Source organism: Scomber scombrus, unplaced genomic scaffold (genome assembly GCF_963691925.1).
Source record: "Scomber scombrus unplaced genomic scaffold, fScoSco1.1 SCAFFOLD_190, whole genome shotgun sequence".
Classification (NCBI taxonomy): domain Eukaryota; kingdom Metazoa; phylum Chordata; class Actinopteri; order Scombriformes; family Scombridae; genus Scomber; species Scomber scombrus.
This window is the reverse complement of record NW_026910126.1, coordinates 12335-31790: the sequence shown is the minus strand read 5'-3', so window position 1 is coordinate 31790 and position 19456 is coordinate 12335. Positions and strand designations below refer to the sequence as shown.

Here is a 19456-nt window from a genome sequence, read left to right as displayed (position 1 = left end):
CTGAGTGAGTGACTGACTGACTGAGTGACTGACTGACTGACTGAGTGAGTGACTGACTGAATGAGTGACTGAGTGACTGACTGATTGACTGATGGAGTGACTGAGTGAGTGAGTGAGTGACTGACTGACTGAGTGACTGAGTGAGTGACTGAGTGAGTGACTGACTGATTGAGTGACTGAGTGAGTGAGTGAGTGACTGAGTGAGTTAGTGGGTGAGTGAGTGAGTGAGTGACTGAGTGAGTGACTGACTGACTGAGTGAGTTAGTGGGTGAGTGAGTGAGTGAGTGACTGAGTGAGTGAGTGACTGACTGAGTGAGTGACTGAGTGAGTGACTGACTGACTGAGTGACTGACTGACTGACTGAGTGAGTGAGTGACTGAGTGAGTGAGTGACTGAGTGAGTGACTGACTGACTGAGTGACTGACTGACTGACTGAGTGAGTGACTGACTGAATGAGTGACTGAGTGACTGACTGATTGACTGATGGAGTGACTGAGTGAGTGAGTGAGTGACTGACTGACTGAGTGACTGAGTGAGTGACTGAGTGACGGACTGACTGAGTGACTGAGTGAGTGAGTGAGTGACCGAGTGAGTGACTGAGTGAGTGAGTAAGTGACTGATTGACTGAGTGAGTGACTGAGTGAGTGAGTGAGTGACTGAGTGAGTGAGTGACTGAGTGAGTGACTGAGTGAGTAAGTGAGTGACTGATTGACTGAGTGACTGAGTGACTGAGTGAGTGACTGAGTGAGTGAGTGACTGATTGACTGAGTGAGTGACTGAGTGAGTGAGTGACTGAGTGAGTGAGTTAGTGGGTGAGTGAGTGAGTGACTGAGTGAGTGAGTGACTGAGTGAGTGAGTGACTGAGTGAGTGGCTGATTGACTGATGGAGTGAGTGACTGAGTGAGTGACTGACTGACTGACTGACTGAGTGTGTGACTGACTGAGTGAGTGAGTGACTGAGTGAGTGACTGACTGAGTGAGTGAGTGACTGAGTGAGTGAGTGACTGAGTGACTGAGTGACTGAGTGAGTGAGTGACTGAGTGACTGACTGACTGACTGAGTGACTGAGTGACTGACTGACTGAGTGAGTGACTGACTGAGTGACTGACTGAGTGAGTGACTGAGTGAGTGACTGACTGACTGAGTGAGTGACTGACTGAGTGACTGAGTGAGTGACTGAGTGAGTGACTGAGTGAGTGACTGAGTGAGTGACTGACTGAGTGACTGAGTGAGTGAGTGAGTGAGTGAGTGACTGACTGAGTGACTGACTGAGTGAGTGACTGAGTGAGTGAGTGACTGATTGAGTGACTGAGTGAGTGAGTGACTGATTGAGTGAGTGAGTGACTGAGTGAGTGACTGATTGAGTGAGTGAGTGACTGAGTGATTGAGTGATTGACTGAATGAGTGACTGACTGAGTGAGTGACTGACTGAGTGAGTGACTGATTGACTGACTGAGTGAGTGAGTGAGTGAGTGAGTGGGTTGAGCCCATTGCAGGTTTCCAGATGAGCAGCAGCGTGTCTGGGGGATTTATTGGCGCTCGTGCATCGCGCCGACCGGAAGCGCAGATGATGAGCAGACTCTCTCACTACTGAATATAACGCGACTTTTGAACGGAGTCTGGCGGAACCGGCGCAGGTAAAAGAACCGGATCTAGTTGTAAGTGTGTGACTGTAACAGTGCGCTGTGTGACGTCATGGGAATGTTGTTAATGAACGCGGATTAAACGGATTCACGAGCTTTAACGGAGGATCCGTTCCTCAACCGGAGAGGAGCTGTGACGTCCTCCGCGCACACCGAACAGGGATCTCCTTGGAAACGGTCGTTCCCCCCTCCCCCCCCCATCACCACCACCATCATCAGGGATGGTCGAGATTGAGACCCGCCGCCTGCTCTCCCACTGAAACCAGTAGTGAAGTGGGAGATGTTCTCCAGCAGGATGAACCAGTCTCTGCTGCTGGGCCCGCTGGACGAGCTGCACGAGCTGGCCTTCATAGAGAGACCCATCCGCAGGAGTCTGAAGGTATTTAACATGTTTAAACATGAAGAAGAAGAGTCTCTGAACACGTGAGGATGATGATGATGATGATGATGATGAGAATTATGAGGAGGAGGAGGAAGAGGAGGAAGAGGAGGAGGGAGGGGGGGTAATCAGATAGATGAGTCAGTGGGAGGAAGATCAGCAGGAAGCAGAGAGGAGACCCGCTACCTGCGCAGCATGACGCAGTTAGTGTGTGTGTGTGTGTGTGTGTGTGTCTATATGTGTGTATATGTGTGTGTGTGTGTATGTGTTTGTATGTGTGTGTGTGTGTGTCTATATGTGTGTGTCTATGTGTGTGTGTGTCTATGTGTGTATGTGTGTGTGTGTCTATGTGTGTGTGTCTATATGTGTGTGTGTGTGTGTGTGTGTGTGTCTATGTGTGTATGTGTGTGTGTCTATATGTGTATGTGTGTGTATATGTGTGTATGTGTGTGTATGTATGTGTGTGTATGTGTGTGTCTATGTGTGTGTGAGTGTGTGTGTGTCTATGTGTGTGTGTGTGTGTGTCTATGTGTGTGTGTCTATATGTGTGTATGTGTGTATGTGTGTGTATATGTGTGTATGTATGTTTGTGTCTATGTGTGTGTGTGTGTCTATTATTACATGAATTAACACCTATAGCTGCACTGTAGTGAGTTATTAACATTAGTTGTTATATTTTCTGTATTAATCTGTCAATCACATAATTAGGAAGTTATTGATCAGCTGATTGATCAGCTCTGTGTGTATGTGTGATATGTGATTATTGATCAGCTGATTGATCAGCTCTGTGTGTATGTGTGATATGTGATTATTGATCAGCTGATTGATCAGCTCTGTGTGTATGTGTGATATGTGATTATTGATCAGCTGATTGATCAGCTCTGTGTGTATGTGTGATATGTGATTATTGATCAGCTGTTAAATGGTGTGTGTCAGACAGCAGAGGAGATTGATCAGCTGACGGTGGATGAAGAGCTCAACGACATCGAGAGAGCCGTCTACCTGCTGAGGTGAGCGATGGACACATTCACCTTCACACCTGGCTGAGTGAACTCATGCTCTCATACGAGCGAGATTCCACTTCACTCAGAAAGTTAGCGGCCACTAAGACTCTTTTCCTGAGATAGGGAACCAATCACAGAACAGGGAGGCGGGCTCAAGGTGATGACGAGCATAGAGCGGCTCTGTTTACATCCAGCATGGAGCTGCAGGTAGGGTCTGACTATCACCAGGTTGAGGTGGGGTCTGACTAACACCAGGTTGGGGGGGGTCTGACTATCACCTGGTTGAGGTAGGGTCTGACTAACACCAGGTTGAGGTAGGGTCTGGCTAACACCAAGTTGAGGTAGGGTCCGGCTATCACCAGGTTGAGGTAGGGTCCGACTATCACCAGGTTGAGGTAGGGTCCGACTATCACCAGGTTGAGGTAGGGTCCGACTATCCCCCGGTTGAGGTAGGGTCCGACTATCACCAGGTTGAGGTAGGGTCCGGCTATCACCAGGTTGAGGTAGGGTCTGACTAACACCAGGTTGAGGTAGGGCCTGACTAACACCAGGTTGAGGTAGGGCCTGACTATCACCTGGTTGAGGTAGGGCCTGACTAACACCAGGTTGAGGTGGGGTCTGACTAACACCAGGTTGACGTGGGGTCTGACTATCACCAGGTTGAGGTGAGGTCTGACTAACACCGGGTTGGGGGGGTCTGACTATCACCAGGTTGAGGTAGGGTCTGACTAACACCAGGTTGAGGTAGGGTCTGGCTAACACCAAGTTGAGGTAGGGTCCGGCTATCACCAGGTTGAGGTAGGGTCCGACTATCACCAGGTTGAGGTGGGGTCCGACTATCACCAGGTTGAGGTAGGGTCTGGCTAACACCAAGTTGAGGTAGGGTCCGGCTAACACCAGGTTGAGGTAGGGTCCGACTATCACCAGGTTGAGGTAGGGTCCGACTATCCCCCGGTTGAGGTAGGGTCCGACTATCCCCCGGTTGAGGTAGGGTCCGACTATCACCAGGTTGAGGTGGGGTCTGACTAACACCAGGTTGAGGTGGGGTCTGACTATCACCAGGTTGAGGTGGGGTCTGACTAACACCAGGTTGGGGGGGGTCTGACTATCACCTGGTTGAGGTAGGGTCTGACTAACACCAGGTTGAGGTAGGGTCTGGCTAACACCAAGTTGAGGTAGGGTCCGGCTATCACCAGGTTGAGGTAGGGTCCGACTATCACCAGGTTGAGGTAGGGTCCGACTATCACCAGGTTGAGGTAGGGTCCGACTATCCCCCGGTTGAGGTAGGGTCCGACTATCACCAGGTTGAGGTAGGGTCCGGCTATCACCAGGTTGAGGTAGGGTCCGACTAACACCAGGTTGAGGTAGGGCCTGACTAACACCAGGTTGAGGTAGGGCCTGACTATCACCTGGTTGAGGTAGGGCCTGACTAACACCAGGTTGAGGTGGGGTCTGACTAACACCAGGTTGAGGTGGGGTCTGACTATCACCAGGTTGAGGTGAGGTCTGACTAACACCAGGTTGGGGGGGTCTGACTATCACCAGGTTGAGGTAGGGTCTGACTAACACCAGGTTGAGGTAGGGTCCGACTATCACCAGGTTGAGGTAGGGTCCGACTATCCCCCGCTTGAGGTAGGGTCTGACTATCACCAGGTTGAGGTAGGGTCTGACTAACACCAGGTTGAGGTAGGGCCTGACTAACACCAGGTTGAGGTAGGGCCTGACTAACACCAGGTTGAGGTCGGGTCTGACTATCACCAGGTTGAGGTAGGGTCTGAATAACACCAGGTTGAGGTAGGGCCTGACTATCACCAGGTTGAGGTAGGGCCTGACTAACACCAGGTTGAGGTAGGGCCTGACTATCACCAGGTTGAGGTAGGGTCTGAATAACACCAGGTTGAGGTAGGGCCTGACTATCACCAGGTTGAGGTAGGGCCTGACTAACACCAGGTTGAGGTGGGGTCTGACTATCACCAGGTTGAGGTAGGGTCTGACTATCCCCCAGTTGAGGTAGGGTCTGACAATCACCAGGTTGAGGTAGGGTCTGGCTATCACCAGGTTGAGGTGGGGTCCGACTATCACCAGGTTGAGGTGGGGTCCGACTATCACCAGGTTGAGGTAGGGTCTGACTATCACCAGGTTGAGGTAGGGTCTGACTATCCCCCAGTTGAGGTAGGGTCCGACTATCACCAGGTTGAGGTGGGGTCCGACTATCACCAGGTTGAGGTGGGGTCCGGCTATCACCAGGTTGAGATGGGGTCCGACTATCACCAGGTTGAGATGGGGTCCGACTATCACCAGGTTGAGGTAGGGTCCGACTAACACCAGGTTGAGGTAGGGTCTGACTATCACCAGGTTGAGGTAGGGTCTGGCTATCACCAGGTTGAGGTAAGGTCTGACTATCCCCCGGTTGAGGTAGGGTCTGGCTATCACCAGGTTGAGGTAGGGTTTGACTATCACCAGGTTGAGGTGGGGTCTGACTATCACCAGGTTGAGGTAGGGTCTGACTAACACTGCACACCAGGCCCGGTTCCATAAACCGGGATTATTAAATAAACCAGGGAACCGTTCCATAAAGGCCGATCCACGTTCACACAGTCAAACTAATTAAAGACAGACTCAGTATTCAGACATTCACACGCAGCCATGACGTAGAACACAGATCACACACACACACACACACACACACACACACACAGAGCAGACACACACACACACACACACACACACACACACACACACACACACATATATATAATATAAGTTGACTATATATATATATGTGTATATTTATATGATTATTATCAGTCGACTTTATGTGAAGTTTTTTTAAATGATGATTAATGAATCATATAATATATTAAATCATCTCATCAGCCTGATAGTTAGCCGGGTCCGGACAAGCTTAGTTTGCAGCATACGTTGCCATGGTAACTGAGCTTGAACTATGCTGAGCCAACGAAATAAACCTGGTTTATTTGTAATCCAGCTTTATGGAACAAGCCCTGGATAACCGGGTCCGGACCAAGCTAACCGTCAGGGTTCACCTGAAAGAAAAGAGATTATTTAATATATGATTCATCAAAAATCTCCATCATTAAAATAAATATATCTGTTTATGTTCCATTATATAAAATATGATATCAGATATCAGTGCCTGATATCTGTTACTGCTGTTCTCCTGGTAGGAGGCGCTGTTCTCCTGGTAGGAGGCGCTGTTACTGCCGTTCTCCTGGTAGGAGGCGCTGTTCTCCTGGTAGGAGGTTCTGTTCTCCTGGTAGGAGGCGCTGTTACTGCTGTTCTCCTGTTAGGAGGTTCTGTTCTCCTGGTGGGAGGCGCTGTTACTGCTGTTCTCCTGGTAGGAGGCGCTGTTACTGCCGTTCTCCTGGTAGGAGGCGCTGTTACTGCCGTTCTCCTGGTAGGAGGCGCTGTCACTGCTGTTCTCCTGGTAGGAGGCGCTGTTCTCCTGGTAGGAGGCGCTGTCACTGCTGTTCTCCTGGTAGGAGACGCTGTTCTCCTGGTAGGAGGCGCTGTTACTGCCGTTCTCCTGGTAGGAGACGCTGTTCTCCTGGTAGGAGGCGCTGTCACTGCTGTTCTCCTGGTAGGAGACGCTGTTCTCCTGGTAGGAGGCGCTGTTACTGCTGTTCTCCTGGTAGGAGGCGCTGTTACTGCCGTTCTCCTGGTAGGAGGCGCTGTCACTGCTGTTCTCCTGGTAGGAGGCGCTGTTCTCCTGGTAGGAGGCGCTGTTACTGCCGTTCTCCTGGTAGGAGACGCTGTTCTCCTGGTAGGAGGCGCTGATTCTAGAGTCTCTATAAGAACCTTTTTGGATCAGAGCCTCCACTGTGTCTCCTCAGTGTCGGGCAGGAGGTGCAGAGAGTGAGTGTCATCAGTAACTTGCCGAGTCTCGTCCGTCAGAACCCTGCTGAGACGTTCCGCCGGGTTGTACCAAAGGTCCGGGTATGTACCCAGAACCAGAACCATCACTGTTCATGTCTGAGCCTCACTGTGTGAAGGTGTGTTATAACCTGTCTGTCTGTCAGGAGGTTTTAAACGGAGCCGGAGCTGAGATCCAGCTGGCAGCTGCAGCTTCATTCTTAACCATCCTACAAGACGACATCATCCTGATCCACACCCACACCTACTCCATCCTGAAGACCGTCCTGCTCCACCTGAACCACAGAGACACAGGTAACAACACCTGGACCTGAACCACAGAGACACAGGTAACAACACCTGGACCACAGAGACACAGGTAACAACACCTGGACCACTGAGACACAGAGACACAGGTAACAACACCTGGACCACTGAGACACAGGTAACAACACCTGGACCACTGAGACACAGAGACACAGGTAACAACACCTGGACCACAGAGACACAGGTAACAACACCTGGACCACAGAGACACAGGTAACAACACCTGGACCACTGAGACACAGAGACACAGGTAACAACACCTGGACCACTGAGACACAGAGACACAGGTAACAACACCTGGACCACTGAGACACAGGTAACAACACCTGGACCACAGAGACACAGGTAACAACACCTGGACCACTGAGACACAGGTAACAACACCTGGACCTGAACCACAGAGACACAGGTAAAGACACCTGGACCACAGAGACACAGGTAACAACACCTGGACCTGAACCACAGAGACACAGGTAACAACACCTGGACCACAGAGACACAGGTAACAACACCTGGACCACAGATACACAGGTAACAACACCTGGACCTGAACCACAGAGACACAGGTAACAACACCTGGACCTGAACCACAGAGACACAGGTAACAACACCTGGACCACTGAGACACAGGTAACAACACCTGGACCTGAACCACAGAGACACAGGTAAAGACACCTGGACCACAGAGACACAGGTAACAACACCTGGACCACTGAGACACAGAGACACAGGTAACAACACCTGGACCACTGAGACACAGGTAACAACACCTGGACCACTGAGACACAGAGACACAGGTAACAACACCTGGACCACTGAGACACAGGTAATAACACCTGGACCACAGAGACACATGTGTGGTATTTTAATGAATAATTAAAAGAGGAAAGATTTGGTTAAATGATTGAAGATGTGATGATGATTCGGGGACTTTGATGCTTTATTCATACCAGAACAACCAGAGATGAGTTTATTACACTTTAACAGTAAACATAATGCAGCCAATACTCATCACTATAAAACACAGAGTTCTTATATACAGCAGATTAATGTTAGTGTAAAATGAAACTTATACAACTCATTCTTAATGTGGGATTACTGTGGCAGGAAACCATGCGAGGTCTGAAAAATAAGAAACGTATCCTAATAAACTAATAATGTTCCATAGCTGATCAGCTGTTATGTGTTTGTTGTTAACAGTGGTGAGCAACGCCTGGCTGGAGACTCTGCTGTCAGCCATCAGTGCTCTACCGAAGGAGACCATCAAGCAGGAGGTACACTGATCAGCATTATTGATCAGAACAGATTAGGTACAGTCAGCGTGAACTGTTCTGTCCATGTAGATAAACGTGTACCTGTCTGTCTCTCCAGGTGCTGAACCCTCTCCTCTATCAGTCTCAGCTGTCTCACTCTCTTCAGGCTCGTCTGGCCAGCTGTCGCATTTTGGGGAAAGTCGCCTGCAAGTTTGATTCCCACATGTGAGCTCTTCTTCACTCACTGTACACTGATTATTGATCGGATGAGGTTGATCGTAGATACTTTTGTACATGGTGTTCAGGTGGGTTGTTACACCTGGTCTGATATTGACAGCAGTGATTTCTTTCAGAGTGAAGAAGGAGCTGCTTCCGTTGGCTCGTTCTTTATGTCAGGATGTGGAGTTTGAGGTCCGGGTCGGGATGTGCCGTCAGCTGGAGAACATCGCCAGGGCAGCTGGGTAAATTTGACTGAATGCAGAATGAAAATGAACACAGAAAGAACATTACAGTGGTGGACAGTGTTTCTCCTGTTGGTCCTTCAGGGTAGACGACACCAGGACCGAGCTCCTCCCCGAACTGGTGGAGCTCGCCGGAGATGAGGAGAGCGGCGTCCGCCTGGCCGCCTTCAACACCATCATCGATCTGATGGAGGTGATGGACAGTGGTGAGTCATCCGCTGGAGGTGTGGTGAGTAGCGGTTCCCAAAGACTGTGACCTGAGCAGTAACTCTTCCCTCCTGTGTAGACGACAGACTCCATGTTGTGGTTCCCTTGGTGATGTCGGTGTGTGAGGCGTCGTCGCAGGCGGACGAAGCTGTCGTGGCATCTTTGTCGTTCCAGTTTGGGAAACTCTGCAGCGGACTGGATGGTGAGCAACTCTGATGTCACACAGTAGAAACAGTACGAGTCCACTTCAGCTGAAATTGAATTAAGGATATTGAGGATAAAAGATGATATGAAAGGAAGTGATACTGTTTATGTTACATCAGCTGGAGAGCAGTCAGAGGATCAGCACCTTAACGCGGTGGAGGCGTTAGGAGTTGTGATGTCGGGGTCAAAATGATTCCAGGGGGAATCCAGCAGGGGGCCTCTGCTGGATTAAAGCCCAAGAGGGGAGCTTGAAGGAGAGGACCTGGTGTCCAGGCCTACACCCATGGGGCCTTGTCAGGCTCAGCCCAAAGAGATGGGTCTGCCAGCTTGTGGGCTTACCATGTGGACTCCAGACTGCAGCTAGTGACCCAGGGGATGTGAAACATCACTGTCTGACATGGAAATACTTTTATACTTTTATGTAGTTGATATTGCTCCGCCTATTCGTGGTCGGGTCAGCAGCAGCTACATATAGTCAGTCTCAGCTCTTCACACAGCACCAGAGTCTCTCCAGATGCCTACGGCTGGATTAATACTGCCGGGAGCCTCTGGGCACAGCTGAAGTTCATGCTACAGTTTTTATTCTGTCTGATTGTACAACACTGCTGTCAGGTGGAAACCTTATAACTCCATATTTAGTTTTGGACATACTAGATTTCTGAGAGTGACCATAATTATCAACATTAAGAGAATGGGTGAAGCCTTGTGTAGTTTTGCTTTGGAGCCCAACAATCATCAATTCTTCCATCATTGAGGGCCCCTTCTACTCAAAGGCCCCTTCCACTCAAAGGCCCCTTCTACTCAAAGGCCCCTTCCACTCAAAGGCCCCTTCTACTCAAAGGCCCCTTCCACTCAAAGGCCCCTTCTACTCAAAGGCCCCTTCCACTCAAAGGCCCCTGGGCACTTGGCCACATTGCCCGTATGGTAGATCCAGCCATGCAGATGCCTGATACTCATGAGCCTCCAGCTGAGAGCTACTGTGGTGTTTCTCCTGCTGAGGATCCATCCTGGATCTGTGCTGGGGAACTTTACCTGAGTAAAGTTTTGTTATTGGACGTCTGTGCTCGTCATTGATTGTCATTAAAGAAAGCTAACCTCAACCCTGAAGTCAAAGGTCAGTGATCAGGATAGGGTGGTGATCCTGGTCCTGGAGGCTGCAGTGATACTGCAGGACTCCAGGGATCCAGTCTGCATGTGGTTTTGTTGCAGGTTGCCTGTCAGACGAGCAGAGGAGCCGGTTGCTGCAGAGGTTTAAGCTGCTGTGTGTTGCTGGTCTGCAGACTGACGGAAATCCAACTGACGGCAACAACGAGTCGACGCTGATCCGCTGCAACTGCTGCTACAACCTGCCGGTACACACACACAATCTGCCAGTACACACACACAACCTGCCGGTACACACACACAACCTGCCGATACACACACACAACCTGCCGGTACACACACACAACCAGCCGGTACACACACACAACCAGCCGGTACACACACTAAACCAGCTGATGACTGCTGTACATTTAAACTTTCATTGGTTCTGCTCCTGCACTCTTAGCGCTCTCCTGTTAGCGTCCTTCTCATGGATACCACATTAGTTAGTTACTTTAGCTCTGTGCTTAGCTTAGCGGCACATTTAGCTTAGTTAGGGTTAGGGTTAGGGGGGTTAGGTTAGGGGGGTTAGGGCTTCTCTCTCTCCTGCTCGGGTTAGGGTCTCACTCAGTTTTGTCATATTGAAATAAACCTTGATTAATGGAAGTCTATGTAAAGTAATGCAATGCTGCCTCCACCTTTATTACCCTCACTGATCATCAGAAAGTCACATTTAAAACTGCTGACTGAAGATAAATGGAAATAAAGTTAGATTGTTATTCACACAGGGCGACTCCTGCTGAACCAATCAGAGATCACAGGACGACTCCTGCTGAACCAATCAGAGATCACAGGACGACTCCTGCTGAACCAATCAGAGATCACAGGATGAACATATTTTTCTCCTATCGACTTTAAACAGAATTAACTTCCCATGATGCACTGGGCTCCTCTCGCTCTCTGTGCTATTACTGCATTCACTAACTTCACTTCTTCCTCTGAGTCTCAGAGGTTCCTGTGGATCAGGCTTATGGAGGCCTTGGGGGGCACCCACACCTGGTTCCTGTGGACCACCTTCTTTGCTGCTGTTATTTATATAAATAATAAAGGTTCAGAGAGGGAACACTGACCCGGCTCACATGTTCCTGTCTCCGTCTGCAGGCCATGGTTCTGTTTGCTGACCCGACTCACTTCTTGTCTGAGCTCTACCCGTCTCTCTGCAATCTCTGCTGTGATCCCGAGGTCAGCGTTCGACGGAGTGCTGCAGCCAGTTTCCACCAGGTGAGCGAGACCGTGTTCTTCTGTCCTCGGGGGTGGGGGGGGGGGGTCCCCTGTGTACCGACTGGGCCCCTGTGTACCGGCAGGGTCCCCTGTGTACCAGCAGGGCCCCTGTGTACCGGTAGGGTCCCCTGTGTACCGGCAGGGTACAGAGGGCCCCTGTGTACCGGCAGGGTACAGAGGGCCCCTGTGTACCGGCAGGGTCCCCTGTGTACCGGTAGGGTACCCTGTGTACCGGTAGGAGCCCTGTGTACCGGTAGGAGGCCCTGTGTACCGGTAGGGGCCCAGTCTTCTCTTCCTGTGTGGTTTGTAACGTGCTCTGATGCGGTCTCTTCTGGCTCCGCCTTTTCCTGTCAGGTGGTGAAGCTGCTTGGTTCTGACGTTCCGCTGATCCACAAACAGCTTCTGGATCTGCTGCAGGACGACGCCCTGGAGGTGAGGCCACGCCCCCGCCACAGTCTGACCCCTGACCCACAGTCTGACCCCTGACCCACAGTCTGACCCCTGACCTCTGACCCACAGGTGTTGGACACCCTGATGAACCACCTGGAGGAAACTCTGGAGGCGGTTCTGTCCAGAGGAGAGAACCTGACGCTGGACAACAAGGTGAGAAAACCAGTCCTGTTCTCTCTGGTTCTCCTGTTTTCTCTGGTTCTCCTGTTCTCCTGTTCTCCTGTTCTCTCTGGTTCTCCTGTTCTCTCTGGTTCTCCTGTTCTCTCTGGTTCTCCTGTTCTCTCTGGTTCTCCTGGTCTCTGTGGTTCTCCTGGTCTCTGTGGTTCTCCTGCTCTCTGGTTCTCCTGTTCTTCTGTTCTCTCGTTCTCCTGTTCTCTCTGGTTCTCCTGTTCTTCTGTTCTCTGGTTCTCCTGGTCTCTGTGGTTCTCCTGGTCTCTGTGGTTCTCCTGTTCTCTCTGGTTCTCCTGTTCTCTGTGGTTCTCCTGTTCTCTGGTTCTCCTGTTCTTCTGTTCTCTGGTTCTCCTGTTCTCTCTGGTTCTCCTGTTCTCTGTGGTTCTCCTGGTCTCTGTGGTTCTCCTGTTCTTCTGTTCTCTGGTTCTCCTGGTCTCTGTGGTTCTCCTGTTCTCTGTGGTTCTCCTGGTCTCTGTGGTTCTCCTGGTCTCTCTGGTTCTCCTGTTCTCTGTGGTTCTCCTGGTCTCTGTGGTTCTCCTGTTCTCTGTGGTTCTTCTGTTCTCTGGTTCTCCTGGTCTCTGTGGTTCTCCTGGTCTCTGTGGTTCTCCTGTTCTTCTGTTCTCTGGTTCTCCTGGTCTCTGTGGTTCTCCTGGTCTCTGTGGTTCTCCTGGTCTCTCTGGTTCTCCTGGTCTCTGTGGTTCTCCTGGTCTCTGTGGTTCTCCTGTTCTCTGTGGTTCTCCTGGTGGTAGAGCAGGTCGGCCACTGATCCAAAGTTTGAGTTAGGGTTCGATCCCCGGCTCCTGATTGGCTCCCTGCGTGGCTGCTCTATAAGCACACCTACCATCTGTGGTTCCTGTGGTTCTGTTCACCATCTCGGGTTCCTGTGGTTCCTCTGCAGTTCCCGGAGCTGCTGTCGGCGCTGCTGCTGGCGGAGCAGAAAGTCGGGAGTTCTCTGCGCTGGCGGCTCCACGAGAAGCTGCTGCAGCGCTACAGCTGCTTGGCCCGACTGCTGCCTGGAGAGCTGCTGCACCAGAACTTCTCTCCCCGAATCTTCGTCATCCTCACCACCAACGTCAGCACCGCACACCGCACGGTACGGTCCGTGATGAGGTGAGGTTCTGGCTGACTGTGCTCTCTGCTTTCAGAAGGTGCTGCCGGTGCAGAGGGAGGCGGCTCGGACCTTCTGCACGTTCCTGCGCTATAACCGCAAACACGAGCAGCGGCAGGAGATGATGGAGCGGCTGATCCAAGGTCAGAGCTCACACATGAACAGGTGACCCGGGTCACAGAACCGTAATGCTGACACACCTGGTTCTGTTTAGATCTGGCTCAGGGCCGCAGCTACTGGAACCGACTCCGCTTCCTCGACGTCTGCGAAACCGCCACCGACGTTTTCTCGCGTAAATATTTCAACAAACACTTCCTGGTCCCGGCGCTGGAGCTGGTCCACGACCCGGTCGCCAACGTCAGGTACCTGTCTGTCTCTCACATTTCTGTCTCTCACCTGTCTGTCTCTCACCTGTCTGTCTCTCATCTGTCTGTCTCTCACCTGTCTGTCTCTCACCTGTCTGTCTCTCACCTGTCTCTCATCTGTCTGTCTCTCATCTGTCTGTCTCTCATCTGTCTGTCTCTCATCTGTCTGTCTCTCACCTGTCTGTCTCTCATCTGTCTGTCTCTCATCTGTCTGTCTCTCACCTGTCTGTCTCTCATCTGTCTGTCTCTCACCTGTCTGTCTCTCATCTGTCTGTCTCTCACCTGTCTGTCATCTTTCTGTCTCTCACCTGTCTGTCATCTGTCTGTCTATCATCTGTCTCTCACCTGTCTGTCTCTCACCTGTCTGTCTCTCACCTGTCTGCCTCTCACCTGTCTGCCTCTCACCTGTCTGTCTCTCACCTGTCTGTCTCTCACCTGTCTGTCAGGTATAAGCTGTGCCAGCTGTTGCCGCGGTTACGGTCGTCTCTGCGGCTTCCGGCTGATAAACAGCTGCTGCAGAAACTGGATCAGTGTGTCCAGAAGCTTCTCTGCAGAGAGACGGACAAAGACGTGGTCGCCACCATCCGCCAGGTGACACAGGAACCCGGTCACCAGAGACCGGTCCAGATCAGATACTCGTACCGGATCCTTGATACAGATGTAAATGTCTTTCGTCGTGTTTTTCAGACGGTGCTGGAGCTGGACAAACTGGACCTCACAGAGCCGGTAAGCCGCTTGTGTTCATGAGACGTGACGGACCGTGAGCCGAGCCGGACCGTAACCTCCGTCTGTTGTCTGCAGTTTCACAAACGGCAGGAGAAAGATTTACTGGACCAGAAGAAAGAGAAAGAAGAGACTCTGCTGCTGGAGATGGTGAGTCTGAAGCTTATAGTTCACCTTCGGTCTGACTCACTTCCTGTGTTAACGAGGTCTCGTGTGTGGTCAGGAACAGCTGGAGCGCCAGCAGAGCGACGGGAAACTCGTCTCTGACAAACACACGGACAGAAAACGTGAGAACAGCTGCGGCTCTTTATTCCTCTCAACATGTCTCTGTGCTCCAGAAGCTAACTCACTACTCTGTTCACAGGAAGAGACAGTAAGAGTCTGGCTGCTACTAAAGCCGTGTCTGTGTCTGGAGCTGCCGGGGCCTCTGGTAAGGTGGTGGCGGTGATGGTGGTGGTGGTGGTGATGGTGGTGGTGGTGATGGTGGTGGTGGTGGTGGTGGTGATGATGATGATGGTGGTGGTGATGGTGGTGGTGGTGGTGGTGATGGTGGTGGTGGTGGTGATGATGATGATGGTGGTGATGGTAGTGGTGGTGATGATGGTGGTGGTGGTGGTGATGGTGGTGGTGATGAAGATGATGGTGGTGGTGATGGTGGTGGTGATGGTGGTGGTTGTGATGGTGGTGGTGGTGATGGTGGTGGTGGTGGTGATGATGATGATGGTGGTGGTGATGGTGGTGGTGGTGATGATGGTGGTGGTGATGATGGTGGTGGTGGTGATGGTGGTGGTGGTGATGGTGATGGTGGTGGTGATGGTGGTGGTTGTGATGGTGGTGGTGGTGATGGTGGTGATGATGATGATGGTGATGGTGGTGGTGGTGAAGATGATGGTGATGGTGGTGGTGGTGATGATGGTGGTGGTGATGATGATGGTGATGGTGGTGATGGTGGTGGTGGTGGTGGTGGTGATGATGATGGTGGTGGTGATGGTGGTGGTGGTGATGGTGGTGGTGGTGATGGTGATGGTGATGATGATGATGGTGGTGGTGGTGGTGGTGATGATGGTGGTGGTGGTGGTGATGATGATGGTGGTGGTGATGGTGATGGTGATGGTGATGATGGTGGTGGTGATGATGATGATGATGAGGATGATGATGATGATGATGGTGGTGGTGATGGTGGTGGTGGTGGTGGTGGTGATGGTGGTGGTGGTGATGATGATGATTTCTTCTTCTTCTGCAGGTAAAGAGATGAGGAGGGCCAAACTGTCTCGGAGTCGATCCCTCAGCAGTCAGCCGACGACTTCCAAACCAGCCAACCCGGACCGAACTCTGTAAGACCTGAACCAGTCAGGGTTCTGGACTGTGGTGGCTCAGAGGGAGCTGAGGTCCAGGCTCATTTACCTCCATCCTCTCACACACTCAGCAGTGTCACATGACTAAAGGTTCACACTGGGAACCATAACGCTCCAGCTAGTTAGGGTCAGACTCAGCTGATCATTGATGAGCTGGTACTGCTGTAGACTCTAGCTGCTGTGATGTTTATATATATAATAATGATTAGTGCTGTATATTTATATATATATATAGCACTAATCATTATTATATATATTATATAATAATATTGATCAGTAGCTGCTGTGATGTGTCAGTATGTTGCAGCAGAGACACAGGGTTCAGTAACATGTTATTATATTATAATAAAGACCCAGCTGTAACCCTGCTGCAGGAGCAGAGCTGCTTCATCATTAATAAGTTCTGATCCAACGACATGTGGATCAGGTCTCATAGTTGTGGACTCGTTAAATATCAGAAGACACATCAGTGATTTATTATTTTGTCCTGAATGAACAGCTGCTGGTCCACAGGAACCAGGTCCAGTTTCCTGGTGTTGGGTCCTTGCAGAGTAAATCTGACGTTCTGGTTCTGTGTTCCAGGAAAGTCAAAGAGCTGGGTGGTGGTTCTGGATCTGGGAAATCCATGTTATCCGGCAAAGGTACCACACATATACATCTGGCTCTGGGTCCAGGGTCTGGCAGCAGGTTCTGGGTCTGCTGGACCCGCCATATTTTTCATTTTCATTTCACTTCCTGTGTTTTTCTAGATGACTCTTTGAGGACGACCCACTTCACCATGGCAACACTGTCCCAGACCAAGTCCACCTCTTCAATGCCGGTCCTGATCCGCAGCAACACAACCAGCCTCCTGGATAGAACCAGTATACTGGACCTCAGGACCAGTAACATGGACCAGAGAGACCACAGGACCAGTACCATGGACCAAAGAGACCACAGAACCAGTACAATGGACCAGAGAGACCACAGAACCAGTACCATGGACCAGAGAGACCACAGGACCAGTACCATGGACCAGAGAGACCACAGGACCAGTACCATGGACCAGAGAGACCACAGAACCAGTACCATGGACCAGAGAGACCACAGGACCAGTAACATGGACCAGAGAGACCACAGAACCAGTACCATAGACCAGAGAGACCACAGAACCAGTACCATGGACCAGAGAGACCACAGAACCAGTACCATGGACCAGCGCAGTAAATCAATAGATCAACGCAGCAGCGGGCTGAAGGAAGGCCAGTCTAGGAAACTGTCAATGTGAGTTCTTGCTGAAATGTTCTGCTTGTAGAACCTGAGCGGTTCCTCACAGCAGAACCAAGACCAAGTTTTCTCTGAGGCAGAGTTTACGGTAGACTTCTGAGCCGGTAATATTCCGTACAGAACATCTACCGGTCCAGAGCTCTGCGGGTCACAGCAGCTGGTTTAGCTTCAACACATTTATCTTATTAAAACGTTATTAAAAGAATAAACTACCTTTAGAACTACAATGATAAAACTAAACAAAGAGTCTTGCTGTTCGTCGATTAAGTCCGACGGGTCTCTGAGCAAGCAGCTGCTGGGAGGGTTAGGGTTATATATATATTATATATGTATAATATATAATACATATGTATATATTATATATTATATATTATATATATGCATTTATATTCGTTTAATACAGTTAAACCTGAAGCAGGTTTGCTGTTAACTTCCTGACTTTAAAAAAGACAAGAGATAGAAAGTCAGAGAGAGAGTGAGACGGGAGAGAGTGAGACGGGAGAGAGGGAGACAGGAGAGAGTGAGACGGGAGAGAGGGAGACGGGAGAGAGTGAGATGGGAGAGAGTGAGACGGGAGGAGAGGGAGTGAGACGGGATGAGAGGGAGACGGGAGGAGAGGGAGACGGGAGGAGAGGGAGTGAGACGGGATGAGAGGGAGTGAGACGGGATGAGAGGTAGACGGGAGGAGAGGGAGGGAGACGGGAGGAGAGGGAGTGAGACGGGATGAGAGGGAGACGGGAGGAGAGGGAGTGAGACGGGATAGAGGGAGACGGGAGGAGAGGGAGTGAGACGGGAGAGAGAGTGAGACGGGAGAGGGAGTGAGACGGGACGAGAGGGAGACGGGAGGAGAGGGAGTGAGACGGGAGAGAGAGTGAGACGGGAGAGAGTGAGACAGGAGAGAGGGAGACGGGAGGAGAGGGAGTGAGACGGGAGAGAGAGTGAGACGGGAGAGAGGGAGTGAGACGGGAGAGAGGGAGTGAGACGGGAGAGAGGGAGACGGGAGGAGAGGGAGTGAGACGGGATGAGAGGGAGTGAGACGGGAAAGAGGGAGACGGGAGGAGAGGGAGTGAGACGGGATGAGAGGGAGACGGGAGGAGAGGGAGTGAGACGGGGAGAGTGAGACGGGAGGAGAGGGAGTGAGACGGGAGAGAGGGAGACGGGAGGAGAGGGAGTGAGATGGGATGAGAGGAAAATTTCAGGTGCATGCTGGGAAAAATACAAACAGGGATTCTACTTATATGGGCATCAGGAGGAGCATGAGGCGCCCTCCTGAACCTGTGAACCAATCAACCTGTCAATCACCACGTAGCCACGCCCTAATGCATACCCTGCTTTATCGTCACATATAAAATCAGGGAGGCCAAAATGTCCCAAATGAACATCATACTGCATTGAAGAAGGCTTTAAACTAGCGATTGAGACCATAAACACATTTTGAAAACGTTTACTGAGGTTAGAAATCAAGTGAGAAGTTGGTGAATTCTCCATTGACTTGTATAGAGACGGAAGTCCTTTTGACACCAAAACGGTCGCCCCCTGGTGGCCTTTTGATAGAATGCAGTTTTAAGTTACTTCCTGGTTGGCCTCATTTCAGAGGACTGGAACTCCCCACCTGGTTAAGACCTAATCCTGATCCTGGTATAGTCCTGACCCTGATCGATTTTATTTTACTTTAACATCATTTTGGGTTAGACCAGGATTAGGTCATCATAAACCCGGGTTTGTCCTGGTTCAGCCCACTTTAACCCAGGTCTGGTGTTAGGTCTTAAACTTGAGTTGTTTTCTTTCATTTTGACAGAAACAGGAAGTCGAACTCTTTCAGCGTGCAGTCTGGACGAGAGTGACGGCGATGACGTCATCATACCTCCACCTGGCCATCAGCCAATCAGCAGCCAGGACATTACCCACAATGCAACAGGATGTCCATCTCTGCCTTACTGAGCACTGTGTCTTCTGATGATGTAATTCTGTCATCTGATTGGTTCAGTAAACTCCACGTACTAACTGTCCTGCTGTGTTCTTATTGGGTAGTGTTTCACCTGCTGACACCTGATTGGCTGGATAAATGCTGAGTTGTTTGACTGGTTTTATTTAAAGTTATATAAATGTGTCTTTGGTTCCATTTTAGACATTCAATTTATTTATTTTACATTCAGTAATACATCTTATAATAATGAGGTCACCATGTGGTTTGATGACATCATGATGAACGTTCCTTGCAATAGTTTAATGTGTAACGTACAGTAGAAGTCACATGATGCATTCAACAGAACAGAAAGGAAGCTTTCGGTCACGGACCCGAG

General features: G+C 50.6%; 1 protein-coding gene across 1 annotated transcript; it reads left to right on the top strand.

Moving 5' to 3' along the window:
- The first annotated feature begins 1863 nt into the window (after window positions 1-1863).
- On the top strand, window positions 1864-19204 carry ppp4r4 (protein phosphatase 4, regulatory subunit 4). Its single transcript, XM_062414951.1, has 26 exons — window positions 1864-2022; window positions 2959-3032; window positions 6881-6983; window positions 7067-7214; window positions 8427-8500; window positions 8598-8704; window positions 8833-8940; window positions 9025-9146; window positions 9227-9349; window positions 10561-10703; window positions 11596-11715; window positions 12070-12147; window positions 12235-12318; window positions 13235-13408; window positions 13482-13587; window positions 13659-13806; window positions 14256-14400; window positions 14497-14535; window positions 14611-14682; window positions 14756-14819; window positions 14897-14962; window positions 15776-15866; window positions 16470-16528; window positions 16637-16861; window positions 17000-17150; window positions 18952-19204. Exons 1-26 carry the CDS (start codon window positions 1924-1926, stop codon window positions 18995-18997), a joined length of 2769 nt encoding a protein of 922 aa, XP_062270935.1. The 5' UTR covers window positions 1864-1923; the 3' UTR covers window positions 18998-19204.
- The last annotated feature ends 252 nt before the right edge of the window (window positions 19205-19456 follow it).